Raw genomic sequence first — 15,775 nt, 5'->3', positions numbered from 1 at the left:
GCTTCTTTTGATATTTCTGTTGATTTAAAGCACTCGTACATTTACAAAAAAGTTTTATTGACAGCTTAAGTTAGACATTTTAAATATCGTCAGCATAATTTTGAGGTTCAAAGTTGGCCTAGTGAAATGTTTAGCCAACCACATCAATCATTGAATAATACATGGGGATTCGGTCCTCTTTCACACATTCATTAACACCCCTCTCCCCAATATAAATTGTTTTCTTCTCTCTGTGCCAAGCTTGTTTCAGTGCAGCTCAGTCCTTCCATGAAGTGGCAGTAGGCTGTCACCCGTAGGTCCATGCCACCATGCAGTGGCCAGTCTAACTCCTCTCACGTTTGATGGTAGAAGCAGTACAACAAGTGTGTCATTTAGCAAACGCTCTTATCCAGAGCGACGTACAGGAGCAATTAGGGTAATGTGCCTTGCCCAAGGGCACATCGGCAGATTTTTTTTTCACCTAGTCGATTCGAACCAGCGACCTGTCGGTTACCGGCCCAACGCTCTTAACCACTACCTGCCGTCCGTGTTTAATCTCATGTACAAGATGAAGTGCTGAGGGTGGTGGTGCGATGTCCCAAACTCCATGGGCAGCGCTAGAGCCCCAAGCCCTCTTCCTCAGGAGCAAGCCGTCCCATCTGTCCCCTCCCACACCTAGTCATGGGGGCCAAATTCACCTGCCTCCTGGACTCCCCAGAAGGAACCTTCACATGAGGAGAGACTCATTGTCATTTTCTCATTAGGTTAGGCTTTCCTGTCATATTGGCATTCTGCCTTTGTTTGAAGATGAACAGGAATCATCAACAGATTGTCACAACTGACCCTATCCCTTGTAGTTATGAGAATGTTTGAAGGCCTCACCCCCAGAAGAACTCACTGACTCACCATTCATTCCGGGCCAACGCCGCCTCGCTCCTCACCACCCTCTTGTGGTCGTCCAGGGGGGCAGCCAGGGCGCGCAGCACCCTCGCACGGAAGGGCATGATCTGCCGGGGGAAGGGTTTGTTAATGGCCAGAGTTCATAATGAATCAGTTGACATGGCCAATAGCGATCACTTATTCAAAAAGGCCCACCAGTCAGCGGTTATGTGCAGTGCAGGCCAGAGTCTTACCTCGTGTTCTGGAAAGCGGGAGAGGGCATGGATACAGCGCAGTGAGGCTATCCGCACTTTCTGTGAGGACGAGGTGAGACAGACCTCAGACACAGACTTAAAAAAATAACCTTCATGAATTGTAACTGTATGGGGGGACTATGGCACTCAAGGTTACTTAGCTAAAATACTGAACTGTCCAGCTATCAAAAACGCTGAGTTGCACTCTGGGGCTCATGCCATTAATTGCATTTCAAGTTGAAGACTGTGCTGGTAGTTGAGCAGCATTTCATTTACAGGCACAGATGTATTGAACGCTCGAGGGGACACGGCTGAGAGGTCTACCGCCAAGTCCGTTGATACTATCAACGGAAGCTGAGTCATCGGTCTATGGCATATTACGAATAATAAGATACGAGGTCTGTGTGGCAAGAGGCCCAAACTCTGTCACAGAGAGAACACGTCCTCTGCCCGACACTTACATTTTTAGACTCCCTTAGCTATTTCGCTTCCTTGTGTGGTGGCTGTTATAACATGATACTTACCATGGTAGGGCTGGTGGTGAGCGCCAGAGTGCGGCCCACCAGCACCTCCAGCTGGGTGATGAGGGCTGAAGGGGGGTCCAGGAGGACCGGTTGCAAGCAGGACAGGGTAGACACCTGCACCCCCTGGTCTGGACACGACAGGGCCTCCAGCAGAAGGGGCAGGAGCTGACCAGGCACAGAGGAGAATAGAAAAAGTGGGACAATGCAACACGATACCCATAAGATAAACAGTGCCAGAGTGAGAGAATGTTCCTCACAGATGTACAAAATACACATTTCACATGGGATGAAACTCTCATGTGTTTTACATTTCAAGACATAAAACACAATATTCATGGAGGAAATACACATTTCTAAGGCGTTCCTGTTTTTGTTCGCCTGTCTGGCACTGGTCCCTGTCCTGTCTACGTACCGCTGGTAGCTCTGTAAGCTGGACCTGTCTGGGCAGATTGTTCACTATGTGAGACAGTGCCTTCAGGTAGCCAGACTTCTTCTCTGCAGAGGGAGAGAAGGAAGGGGAAGTGAAGAATCTGTCAAATGAACAGGACTCTCAAACTGCTTAACCATTTTCATCACAACATGTCCTGCGTCTGTCGTGCAACGTGAACGTCTCCTCACAGTACCTTGGACTGCGGCGTTGAAGCCCTCGACCAGTTTGGCAGAGTTCTCCGTGAAGAAGCGCTGGCGGTACATGATGCGCACGTCGGCGTGGCTACCGCGGTTCAGGACGTCCGGCGAGTCGCTCATCAGGAGAGAGAATCCATCGGCCGCTAACCAACCCAGCTCTGGGTCACTGAGCAGGGAGAAGAGCTTAGACAGACACACAGGATTACTGCGGTGTGTGTGTGAGGTTACTGAGGTAGGGCCATTTCTCTAGCCTTGCCTCATCCCTTAACTTCCACTGCTAAACTGAGGTGAACTCAATACAAAAAGGAATTTTAAAAAAACTTTGTCTGCTGTTCATGTGGTTTGATACAATTACGACTAGATTTCATTGTTACATTAGGCTAGGTTTTCCCCTGGGGGAGACGAGACACAGAACAGTTAACAGACTGTTTGTGTGGGAAGACAAAGAGGACTCCTGTCCTTTTACCTTGTCGGTCAGGGCTGTGGACAGAGGGTGGTAGCGAAGGAGGAGAGCCTTGGACACCTAGAGACAAGAAAAGACATTCATAACTGTATGAACGAATGGATGGAACAACAACAATGTACCACAGGCAAGTCACCATTCGCCCTGATGGAGAGAAGGCCGTAGTAGTATCAGTGATCCCTAGTCTAGAGACGCAAGGGTTGTACTGGGGACAGTTCAGTATGAGCTAAGAGGAATGGGGAACGTAATGGATACATACTGCCGTAGGGCGGCGCACAACTGGCCCAGCGCCGCCCAGGTTAGGGGAAGGTAGGGCGGCGCACAACTGGCCCAGCATCGCCCGGGTTAGGGGAAGGTAGGGCGGCGCACAACTGGCCCAGCGCTGCCCGGGTTAGGGGAAGGTAGGGCGGCGCACAACTGGCCCAGCGCCGCCCGGGTTAGGGGAAGGTAGGGCGGCGCACAACTGGCCCAGCGCCGTCCGGGTTAGGGGAAGGTAGGGCGGCGCGCAACTGGCCCAGCGCCGTCCGGGTTAGGGGAAGGTAGGGCGGCGCACAACTGGCCCAGCGCCGTCCGGGTTAGGGGAAGGTAGGGCGGCGCACAACTGGCCCAGCGCCGTCCGGGTTAGGGGAAGGTAGGGCGTCAGTGTTCTTAATAGAATGCTGTCGTATTAGTAGTAATGTAAACTGGGGTCTAACCCAGAGCAGCAGAGTGAACGCCTGCGTTCTGACTGGGGAGGATGCAGAGTCCAGCTCAGTGGAGATCCTCTTTAACGTCCTGTCTATCAGAGAGTCCAGGGCTTCACCTGTAGAGAAACACACACACACGATTAATATACCATCCCACCAACATTCACTTGACCAATTCCCATTCGGTCAAAGGACATGGCCGGAGGACTCGCCTGCGGGACTCTTGTTGACCAGCCCAGCGTAGCACTTGGCGGCTGACGTGTAGGAGAGCGGATGGTCACAGGTACAGCTCAGCTCCAGCAGCTCCAACAGTAGCCTGTCCATCTGGGGCACCTCCACCTGTCCGGGGCACACGGTCAGTCAGTCTACGATCACAGACGAAATCAAGCCATTTAAAAAATGTGCATGACCGGTCAGAGAGACCTTAACAAATAGGCAACGCGCAAAGTCATCTAGTGTCACGCAACAAAACAGGTATCCTTAGTATGAACGTTTAACAGTACAATGTTAAAAATAAATAATTTTGAAGGCTTGTCATGAGGTGCAGAGGCATATTGGGGGGGGGGGGTCTTACGGTCCGTGGCAGCCAGCACACACAACCCACGAGCAGGCACACCATCTGGGACTGGCTCCGGGAGTCACCTGCCTGCGTCCGGAGGACAAAGTCAAAGGCCAATGTCACTCAAACGCATACCACTCGGCGATACAATGCTTTATTCATTCCCAGGATGCATCCTGTCCCTGGGGTGTCCTCTGTAGGTATAACAGTGAATAAAACATGTTCAATAGGAGATGGCTGGTTGTCTTAAGCATTGAAACCTGACCTTGAGGAGCTGGATCTGAGCGGGGAAGGCGTTCTCTGGCAGGAAGGAAACATCACCGTCGAGGAAGAGGGACACGGCCCGCGAGGCTGTTTGACCAGCCAGTCTGGTGACGGTGCAGTGGTTAGCGCCAAGCAAAAATATTTACATATAACATCAAATGTGCCATTATCAATGATGTGTGTGTGTGTATCTTTTCTGGGTGGCTGGCTGTCTCAGTGACGTTAACTCACCGGGACTGTAGTCGGGCACAGGTGGTGCTGATGATGGGTACCATGGCTGATAGGACGGTCTCCTCGAGTATCGGGCTACAATGGCCTGAGGAACCTTAACATACACACAGATCAGAAGCAGAAACATCAGGTCAGTCCAAAAAAAAAAAAAGAGTCCTTTATCTGTCCAACATCATGACGTGGAGGCCATTTCTCATTTGCATTTCGCTTGCATAGGTTTGCATTCATATATTCGCTAAAAACAACCAACACATTCTCAGTACAACCCTTCCTCTGAAAGAGATTTCTTATCTCAATGACTTCCTGGTTCAATAAGAAAGTTTGTACCTCGTGGTTCACATTACAATGTGTTGCACAGGCTGTTGGTCGGGATATTCTCACCCTGCAAAGCTGCCTGCAATGTCAGCCCGAGCAGGCGGGGAATGACGTCATGGAAGACGCCACCGGTCTCTTCAGTGTCCTGGGCCTGCTCTGCTATCTTCTGCAGACTGTGACAGACAGAGATCACCTCTCCCAATGAGAACGCGCCAGTGCCTGTTGGGAGGGAGATTACATCGTTATCAGAATCGAGATATTAGATTAGAACATAGATATTTAGAAGGGTCTACCTAAACAATGACAGAAGAGCCTGTGGCGGTGACACATACCAGTGAGTGCAGAGGTGAGGACCTGTAGCAGGACAGGTGTGCTCTCCTGAACCAAACTGGGCCGGGACGACACCGCAGCCAGCGCCGCCACACAGCGCTGACGCACTGCCTGCTGGGATTGTTCCTGGGACGGCGTGGCGCTGTCACCTTGGGCCATGGGCTCTGGGAACAGGAGAGGGAAGGGCTCAGTAAGGTAAACGTCCTCTGGTTAGAACGATGCAACTGAAGGCACGGTAATGACGGGGGAAGACCTTCGTTGGCATCGTTTCGTTTGGAACCTTTGACCTTAACCCACCTGAGAAGATCTCCTCCTTCAGCCGTGGAACCATCGTAGAGATGAAGGCTGCAGGGTGCAGGCGAGCCAGAGACCCTGCACACTCGACCACAGCCAGGCTGGACAGATGGGGAGAGACGAGAGAGGAGGAGGACCAAGCCATTGTGTTATTTGATCGATTAGGTATCATAGACTTCGGATTGCCCTCCCGGAGCAACTGAAACCAGGAACTAACCTGACTTTAGGATCTCCCTCCTCCAGGATGAGCCTGGTGAGGTGGTCAACGGCAAGTTCCACATCTGACTCTAACAGCAGGCCTAGGAGAGAGGTGGAAGATGTCAACCTATACGTCTCAGCGTAGTAAAGGGAGCTGTAGCATGAAGCAAAAAAGGCCAATCAAATGTATTCTCTATCCCACAGTAACAGGCACAAGCTGAACATTTTGACCGGTGTAGCAGCGGGGTGAGCTCAAAAGGTCTCGAATGTGTTGGGAGCGGGTTCAGGTCCACGTCCATTGGACGAGGGGTTGAAAGGTTAGGAGAGTCACCTGTCTGTTGGCCCAGTGCAGTGAGCACACGCATAGATGTGATCTGGAGGTCAGCATTGCTCTCAGACAGAGCAGAGAACACTATACTGCACAGAGACTGCCTGAAGTCCAACAGCACACTCTCATCTAGGGGGGGAAGAGGAAGAGAGAGGGGGGGTGTTGGGAGAGTGCAACTGTGACAAATTGGAGAAAAGGTTCATGGAACAATTCACAGTGCCACACAAAGCAGGAAGGAAAGAGGAGAGATGAACTATTTCAGGAGGGACTGGGAGTTATTGCACAGTACAAACGACTGGACATGACCATCGTTCCTAAAGCTCGATTTGTCATTAAAGGTGTCATAAGGCTTGGGCAAACTCGAACGGCGTTCCGGCTTCAAATACTCTTTCAAATGGGGCCCTGAAATGCAGCACTGTAAATTCACACGTTCAGCAGCCGAGGCATACAATGGCAGAGGACAGGAGGAACGAGACGTGGCACAAAGAGACAAGGACAGTAAAGGACGTTGCACTTACCCTCTTCTGATGACGTCACCGGGTGCACAAAGCCCTGTAACACCTCCAGTAGGGTGCGCCGCTGAGCACACTACACAGGGGGCAGACAGACAGATATGAAAGATCTCACTGATAACATCATGCACCTATAGGAAGCAAGATAGAACCAAGATACTTATAACAGGGCGTCTACACGTCAGGTGGCAATAATCGGGTAAACAAAAGACCATAACTTACAACGCAATAACACTGTGTTTGTGACTATGCAGGAAGCCACCAATTCATACAGTAATGAAGCTGCCATGGGCAAACTAATCCAATCGTGACCAACAGTCAAGAATGTGAGACGAACACCAACATTGACGATAATGGAACGTCCTAGCTGGATGGTGTGACTCACCTGTGTGCGGCTGTTGTACTGCTCTATGAGGGACGGCAGGACGGCGGCGGCAACTCTGTGGCTCGCCCTGTAGGAGGCGGTAGAGGTGGCCTGCAGCAGCTTCGCACTGGGCCACACCAGCTTCAGGTCCGGCTCACACAGGTGGTGCTGACAGTCTAGAAAAACATTGGGTCTGGTTGGCACATTGGCGATGGTGTGTGTGATCTATATAAACTCAGCAAAAAAGAAACTCCTCTCACTGTCAACTGCGTTTATTTTCAGAAAACTTAACATAATATTTGTATGTACATAAGATTCAGCAACTGAGACATAAACTGAACAAGTTCCACAGACATGTGATTTACAGAAATTGCATGATGTGTCCCTGAACAAAAGGGGGGGTGGGTCAAAATCAAAAGAAACAGTCAGTATCTGATGTGGCCACCAGCTGAATTAAGTACTGCAGTGCATCTCCTCCTCATGGACTGCACCAGATTTGCCAGTTCTTGCTGTGAAATGTTACCCCACTCTTCCACCAAGGCACCTGCAAGTTCCCAGACATTTCTGGGGGGAATGGCTCTAGCCCTCACCCTCCGATCCAACAGGTCCCAGACGTGCTCAATGAGATTGAGATCCGGGCTCTTCGCTGGCCATTCCTGTCTTGCAGGAAATCACACACAGAATGAGCAGTATGGCTGGTGGCATTGTCATGCTGGGGGAGTCATGTCAGGATGAGCCTGCAGGAAGGGTACCACATGAGGGACGAGGATGTCTTCCCTGTAACTCACAGCGTTGAGATTGAGCTTGTCGTCATTGCAGGCAGTCCGATGATGCTGTGACACACCGCCCCAGACCATGACGGACCCTCTACCTCCAAATCGATCCCGCTCCAGAGTACAGGCATCAGTGTAACGCTCATTCCTTCGACGATAAATGCAAATCCGACCATCACCCCTGGTGAGACAAAACTGCAATTTGTCAGTGAAGAGCACTTTTTGCAAGTCCTGTCTGGTCCAGCAACGGTGGGTTTGTGCCCATAGGCGACGTTGTTGCCGGTGATGTCTGGTGAGGACCTGCCTTACAACAGGCTTACAAGCCCTCAGTCCTGTCTCTCTCAGCCTATTGCAGACAGTCTGAGCACTGATGGAGGGATTGTGAGTCAGAGTTCAGAGTCAGTAGAAAGGCCTCTTTAGTGTCCTAAATTTTCATAACTGTGACCTTAATTGCCTGCCATCTGTAAGCTGTTAGTGTCTTAACGACCGTTCCATAGGTGCATGTTCATTAATTGTTTATGGTTCATTGAACGAGCATGGGAAACAGTGTTTAAACCCTTTACAATGAAGATTCCTCTTCCCCCCCCCACGCAGTCTCTCACTCTCTGATTTAACGCTTTTACTACTGTGGTAAGCCCTGAGGAGAATGTGATTGCCAAGTCAGACTCTTCTCACACATTTCCTGAATAGACTGTCCCCACACACCGCGACACAACGACAATAAACAAACACCGCTTTTGCCCAGAACCAGAAAGTTTAATGTGGTACCTTTGAGGACCAGCTCCAGGAAGACATTGAGGGAGTCTTCAGAGTCCGAGTTGAGGACGGAGCGGGAGAGACAGGCTGTCAGGGTACCGACGGCGGCCAGGCCAGCGGACTCCACCCGCTCACTAGCTGTCTGAAACACCTGCACAGGGAGGTTAACAAAACTCTCCATTCAGATGATCTGCTGTCAAGGATTCCTCACGTAGCCTTACCACAGCTCACCGTATAGGACTCTTTTACAAACCGTACTGATATGTCGCTGGCCCCCAAGCTGCGTTGAAACGTACCTCTCTGCGCAGCGAGGCCCAAAGGCCTGGTAGGAATTGGGCTAGGTCTTTATGTTCATACACAGAAGCACAGGCAGTCTGCAACATGGGGAGAAAACGCGGGCCATTAAGACATGAATGCCGGTTGCCGCACACGTAAAACGTGAAGATGATCTGAGGTGAGGTAACCGACGAGGTCTTACCAGGGTCTGCAGGGAATCCAGCTTGGCACTCTGAACATCGGAGTCCAGCTTCTCAATGATCAGTGGCAGCAGGAACTGTTGAAGCGAGACAATCCACAAATCAGAACCTGCATTGACACTCAGCTCAAGGTCCCTAGGTAGGGGTTTCTCTACAAGCGCTTTGTGACATCTGCTGATGTAAAAAGGCTTCATAAATACATGTGATTTGATTGATGAACACCTCCCTCTGCAACTGGATCCTCGACTTCCTGATTGGCAGAACCTTGGTAGGTCTGCCAATCAGGCAATAACACCTCTGCCACGCTGACCCACAACACAAGGGTTTCCCCCAGGAGTGCGTGCTCAGCTCCTTCCTGTACACCCAAGACTGAGTGGCCACAAACGACACCAACACAATCATTAAGTTTTCCCGACGACACAACGACGGTGGGCCGGATCGGTGATGAGACAGCTTCCAGGGAGAAGGTTAGAGCCCTGGCAGAGTGGTGCCGGCAAAATAATGTCTCCCTCAACGTCAGTAAAACCAAGAAGCTGATTGTGGAATACAGGAAACGGGGGGGGCCCTATTGTCATCGACGGGGATGCAGCAGAGGAGCAAAAGCTTCAAGTTCCTCTGGCGTGCACATCACAGAGGACCTGACACGGTCCAATCACAGGGCCTCTTCCAAGTTCTACAGCTGCACAATGGAGAGCATCTTAACCCGGCTGCATCACCGGTCAGGACGTGTCTGAGGAAGGTCACGAAAGGTGGTCAAGTACTCCAGTCACCCGAGCCACGGACTGTTCACTCCGTTACCGTTTGGCATGTGGTATCGGAGCATCGGGTCTCGGACCAACAGGCTCAAAGACAGCTTCTACCGCCAGCTCGTCAGACTGCTGAACAGCTAACCCTAGCTATCTCCCTGAGCAGACCAGAACCTTAGTCTAGCGGTGTGGGGGCTGTGCTTTGGCAAAGTGGGTGGGGTTATATCCTTCCTGTTTGGCCCTGTCCGGGGGTGTCCTCGGATGGGGCCACAGTGTCTCCTGACCCCTCCTGTCTCAGCCTCCAGTATTTATGCTGCAGTAGTTTATGTGTCGGGGGGCTGGGGTCAGTTTGTTTATCTGGAATACTTCTCCTGTCCTATTCAGGTGTCCTGTGTGAATCTAAGTGTGCGTTCTCTAATTCTCTCCTTCTCTCTTTCTTTCTCTCTCTCGGAGGACCTGAGCCCTAGGACCATGCCCCAGGACTACCTGACATGATGACTCCTTGCTGTCCCCAGTCCACCTGGCCATGCTGCTGCTCCAGTTTCAACTGGCCTGGGCCCTAGGACCATGTCTCAGGACTACCTGACATGAGGACTCCTTGCTGTCCCCAGTCCACCTGGCCATGCTCCTGCTCCAGTTTCAACTGTTCTGCCTTACTATTATTCAACCATGCTGGTCATTTATGAACATTTGAACATCTTGGCCACGTTCTGTTATAATCTCCACCCGGCACAGCCAGAAGAGGACTGGCCACCCCACATATGCTCTCTCTAATTCTCTCTTTCTTTCTTTCTCTCTCTCGGAGGACCTGAGCCCTAGGACCGTGCCCCAGGACTACCTGACATGATGGCTCCTTGCTGTCCCCAGTCCACCTGATTGTGCTGCTGCTCCAGTTTCAACTGTTCTGCCTTATTATTATTTGACCATGCTGGTCATTTATGAACATTTGAACATCTTGGTCATGTTCTGTTATAATCTCTACCCGGCACAGCCAGAAGAGGACTGGCCACCCCACATAGCCCGGTTCCTCTCTAGGTTTCTTCCTAGGTTTTGGCCTTTCTAGGGAGTTTTTCCTAGCCACCGTGCTTTTACACCTGCATTGTTTGCTGTTTGGGGTTTTAGGCTGGGTTTCTGTACAGCACTTTGAGATATCAGCTGATGTACGAAGGGCTATATAAATAAATTTGATTTGATTTAGTCTCTAAGGTGCAAATAGTTTCCATTTGCTCTGATTACACACCCATCCAACCCTCATACACAAACATATACACAAACACACACACACACGCAAACAACCATAAACACACACACACACAGTGAATGCTGCTGTTCTTTTATATAGCTTATTCTACTGCATGGCCAAGTCACTACTCATCATAAAAGGTGTAAATACTAGCTCTTCTTCTACTTGTCGATTTTATTTACCTGAACCTTTTACTGCTATTATTGATTCATGTACTGTATTGATTGAGGGGGCTACACCTTCTATACCTGCTGTAAACTGTGCAGGCGAACAAGAAAATGTGATTACAGACGCACCCACAGACCCTAACCATTTCCCGTGTCCACGTTGCCGGTCACAAACATGCAACCACACACAAAGACCACCTCTGACGCCCTAAAAGGCTATGCTTTGTGTCGTCTCGTTTGCCAGACATGGTGGATGTGGGAGGAGACGACACATTGTGTATTGTTCTCGTTTACCCCCTACTGTATGTGTAGTGTGCAGTACAGTATGTCCCCCCCCCCCACCTCTGCAAAGCGTGGTGTTCCGGTGAGCACGACCCTCAGGGCCAGGACCAGCTCCTCCTGGGTGATGCCATGGGGGTCGTTCGCGGGCTAGGTGGGGTCACACACACACACACACACACACACACACACACACACACACACACACACACACACACACACACACACACACACACACACACACACACACACACACACACACACACACACACACACACACACACACACAGAGTTAGATGGCGGTCAACCCATTGAAATGGAATGATTCTCATTCTATGGGTCAACCATTTCAAAACACTTGAGAACAATTAAAACTGTTTTCATTCAATGAACAAACGTCCAGGTCATCAAACGGCCCTCCCTACAGCTGTAAATGCTTATCAAATGAACGTTCATCGAAAACGGTTCTAGTAAATTCTAAATGGTCTCAATTGTTCATCAACGTGAATCACATAAAACGGTACACAAGCTTTTCTGTCAGTATTTTAACTCCGGGGGTTAACCATTTCCTACAATCCTCTGCCAGATGCTAGTCAGTGTCACATGGCTCAGATATCAAAGCACACAGGTCAGAGTCTCACATCAGCGTTGTCTCCTGACTGGTGTAAGTCCACAGCAGCTTCGCAAACAAACGCTTACAAGGGCTGAAGTCTATAGGTAAACTAACACTTACAAGGGCTGAAGTCTATAGGGAAACTAACACTTAAAGGGCTGAAGTCTATAGGGAAACTAACACTTAAAGGGCTGAAGTCTATAGGGAAACTAACACTTACAGGGCTGAAGTCTATAGGGAAACTAACACTTACAGGGATGAAGTCTATAGGTAAACTAACACTTACAGGGATGAAGTCTATAGGTAAACTAACACTTACAGGGCTGAAGTCTATAGGGAAACGAACACTTACAGGGCTGAAGTCTATAGGTAAACTAACACTTACAGGGATGAAGTCTATAGGTAAACTAACACTTACAGGGATGAAGTCTATAGGTAAACTAACACTTACAGGGATGAAGTCTATAGGGAAACTAACACTTACAGGGCTGAAGTCTATAGGGAAACTAACACTTACAGGGATGAAGTCTATAGGTAAACTAACACTTACAGGGATGAAGTCTATAGGTAAACTAACACTTACAGGGATGAAGTCTATAGGTAAACTAACACTTACAGGGCTGAAGTCTATAGGTAAACTAACACTTACAGGGCTGAAGTCTATAGGCAAACTAACACTTACAGGGCTGAAGTCTATAGACAAACTAACACTTACAGGGCTGAAGTCTATAGGGAAACTAACACTTACAGGGCTGAAGTCTATAGGGAAATAGCAGGATGTCACTTCAAACAGCTCCTCTGTGAATTTACCTGAAATGAAACACAGACGGGATCATACTCTCAGAATTGAGAAATCATTGAATAATACATGTTAAGATAAAATATACTTAAAGGTCATGATAAAAGTTCAATAAAAAAGGTAAAGCAAATTATAATAACACATGTATTAAGTCTCAACCCAAATACCGGTCTACATAAAAGGGTGCTTAAACCTCTCTTCTAGACTAGAAGTGTGTGTGTGTGTGTGTGTGTGTGTGTGTGTGTGTGTGTGTGTGTGTGTGTGTGTGTGTGTGTGTGTGTGTGTGTGTGTGTGTGTGTGTGTGTGTGTGTGTGTGTGTGTGTGTGTGTGTGTGTGTGTGTGTGTGTGTGTGTAGGGCTACAGACTAACTTTCCCTCCTGGTGGCACTGGCGCCACTAACATTTTTGGTTGGTGGGACCAACCCGTGATTTGGTCGCACCAAAATATGTCGTCATGCAATAGAAACAAATGTGCAATCATCTTATGAAGTCATTCACAGCGCTGCCGAGATGGTACGTCTCCGGTTGGACGTGCTACGAGTTCACTCAAAGCCCAGTAAACCTCAGCAACGACGAAGAACAAGACGACAACATGTACAAAAAAAAAAAAAAGTACATGAAACACATTTCGAAAGTTTTGGACGAACAACAGCTGCACAACAACGTGAGAGCGTGCGCGCGACTGTTCTCACCAAGATCATAGCCTTCATGGACAATCTTCCTAGCGATATGGAAGGCCAGCAGAAGGTTGCGTGGGTCTCTCTCCCCATCCACTGACTGGACAAACCCGAAGACAAAGTCTGCACCCAGGCCCTTCAGCTCTGTGGGATGGGAAAAGTAGTCAATCAATGTAACAACCTTCCAATATGTAGCATGCAGAATAGATCACGCAAATTATTTCAAAGCTGTAGGACTCTCGACAAGGATCTCCGTGACCCTGCGGATTTCTCCATTATAGCTACCACACTACCTGGGCTCTTACCTGACTCTCTGGATTCCATAAGCTGGATGAGGATGTTGTAAACACATGACCGTTCCGCCAGCATCAGGGACTGTAGTGACACAGACAAAGAAACCAGATAAACAGAGTCAGGGTGTTGCAGTATAAGAAACACATGGGCGTATTAACCCTTTAATAACTACTGTATGCTCATTACTTCGGAGCATTTACACTTGACGGGGCAGGTTGGGTGTATTTACCTGCACATGGATGTCCTGGAATAGTGATTTCAGAATGGACACTGCAGACCCAGGCGGCAACACTGAGCATTTGGTCTGAGAGGATATTTCAAGATGTCCGTCAGGGATAGGCAAGATAACACCTCTCCCGCTCAGTTCACTTTTGACGGGACAATATTGACATTTCTCTAATATCCTTGTGAAATTTAACATGACAGAGGTTACTCAGCTTGAGACTTACCAGCGCTTTCAGCCCCTGTATGACATGTGGTGTGATGACATAGTGGTCCTTCAATCTGTTCTCATAAAACACTATAAGGACTTCCACTTAGGACAAAACAAAAAGGAGAAGATAATAAAATTGACAGGATGTATAGCACACACTAAGCAAATGACAAAGATGGGTTATGATGCCAAAGAGGTGCTATAGTGTTGACTACCTTCTCTCTCTGTAAGGTCTCCATAACACTCCTGTAGGACATTGGAGAGGAGCTGGACACCACGGCCTCGGGTCTGGGGTTGGGAGCTGGTCAGATGCAAACTTCACAGAGACAGGATGGTCAACTTGTTAGTGGAGGCTAGAACTGCATGACATTGAAGTTGATGACATTGTTAGTAACTGGGACACTAATGATGATTGTGTATACATTACCCCAAGGCTTCAACCAACTGCAGTATAGTAAACTGTCCAGCCTTGAGTTCTAATGCAAAGAAAATGAAGGGCATTTCACTGTACTTGTGCATGTGACATTAAAACTTGAAACATGCAAGAGGAAAAGACAAGTGGTCAGTAGGATACATCATGCAGACACTTTAGGGGACAGGAAAGTAGTTCCAGAGTCTAATGCGTTGTGAAATACACTTTTCAGATCGAGCTAGCTAGCTACTTAGCTTGCCAGCAAACTCAACCCGCTTGTTTACAGCGGCACTTGGGTCGGACAGAATTCCTCCTGTGTAAATTAAGATAACACGGAGCCTATGTGAGTTTCTCTCAGAAAATGTACCTCAATCCAGGGATTACAAATTCATCTAAATCCGAATTGTCCCATTATCACAAAAGGTACACGGAGAAGATGTAACTACTTTTTTTAACAGTCCTACAATCTGCTTGGTGTAAAAGAGGGGACAATTCGGAGTACAACGCACTTCTCATTACTGGATTACCGTACATTTTCAGAGCAATATTGCGCTGACTCAGCTGTCTTAATATTTACATAAATGCTGTTCAACCCTAGTGCAGCTGTAGCAAACAGGTCAGATCTGCTGGCTAGCTGAAAACCATTCAGGTTATGGCCAAGAACAGCGGTCAATACATTCCTTTGAATTAAGAGACATTGATCGCAAGGTTGTATACGTGCAAAAAAAAAACTGAACAGGCCAACTTTTTTTGTCGGTTATTTCTATAGCGTGCGGTTGAACACAGGATGTAGCTTAGACTTGTGATAGCCTGCTGCTAGCTAGCATCTTTGCCAGACATCAGTCACACGCGATGTATGTGTCATTCATTGATTTTTATCTCAAAAGCTGTATCAGAGAGAAAGGTGACTTGAATACTTTTGGCAGCTACCTGTTGCGGTGTCTACCGCCTTGCGGTCCTGTTGTCCCAACACGAATTCTTCTACCAAGCCCAATAGCAAGGCACTATCCGCAGCCATCATGAACAGCCTTGGTTCAAACTGAAGTGCGCATGCGTGGAAAGTTGTTGCGGTTACCCTGAGGCCCTCAGGGTCACAAAAAAACGTTATAACGTCGTATAATTTTTAACGACATGCATAAAGGTGCAATTCCATTTTTTTTGCAGGGTAATACAGCTGTAGCTAGATATTTTACGAACCAAATAATACACCATTTGTTTGTTGTGGAAGTGGCCAAGTGCATTTTCCAAAGACAACTTTGTATGTTGTAAATATTATATTGTATTTAATTACTTGGCCCATG

The 15,775-nt window shown here is 48.5% G+C and overlaps 1 protein-coding gene across 4 annotated transcripts; it reads right to left on the bottom strand.

The window, feature by feature from the left end:
* Positions 1–36: 36 nt before the first annotated feature.
* Positions 37–15,546, bottom strand: LOC124039994 (MMS19 nucleotide excision repair protein homolog). Of its 4 annotated transcripts, XM_046356668.1 has the most exons (31): positions 15,405–15,546; positions 14,490–14,538; positions 14,278–14,378; positions 14,079–14,164; positions 13,859–13,933; positions 13,641–13,710; positions 13,351–13,479; positions 12,609–12,670; positions 11,311–11,397; positions 8,815–8,889; positions 8,633–8,710; positions 8,349–8,487; positions 6,829–6,983; positions 6,450–6,519; positions 5,935–6,060; positions 5,623–5,704; positions 5,409–5,506; positions 5,114–5,275; positions 4,848–5,000; positions 4,467–4,560; positions 4,237–4,339; positions 3,987–4,058; positions 3,625–3,751; positions 3,422–3,528; positions 2,730–2,786; positions 2,260–2,446; positions 2,049–2,131; positions 1,637–1,801; positions 1,113–1,172; positions 886–986; positions 37–704 (listed from the first exon to the last, which is right to left on the bottom strand). In XM_046356668.1, exons 1-31 carry the CDS (start codon positions 15,493–15,495, stop codon positions 674–676), a joined length of 3,075 nt encoding a protein of 1,024 aa, XP_046212624.1. In that variant the 5' UTR covers positions 15,496–15,546; the 3' UTR covers positions 37–673. The 4 variants fall into 4 exon arrangements, with proteins under 4 accessions (XP_046212624.1, XP_046212625.1, XP_046212626.1 ...); XM_046356669.1 differs by lacking the exons at positions 13,351–13,479; positions 13,641–13,710; positions 13,859–13,933; ... (2 more) ...; positions 14,490–14,538; positions 15,405–15,546 and adding an exon at positions 13,082–13,286; XM_046356670.1 differs by lacking the exons at positions 13,351–13,479; positions 13,641–13,710; positions 13,859–13,933; ... (2 more) ...; positions 14,490–14,538; positions 15,405–15,546 and adding an exon at positions 13,060–13,253.
* Positions 15,547–15,775: the final 229 nt, after the last annotated feature.

This window comes from Oncorhynchus gorbuscha, linkage group LG07, assembly GCF_021184085.1.
Source record: "Oncorhynchus gorbuscha isolate QuinsamMale2020 ecotype Even-year linkage group LG07, OgorEven_v1.0, whole genome shotgun sequence".
Lineage (NCBI taxonomy): Eukaryota > Metazoa > Chordata > Actinopteri > Salmoniformes > Salmonidae > Oncorhynchus > Oncorhynchus gorbuscha.
This window is presented reverse-complemented; position numbering and strand designations above follow the sequence as displayed.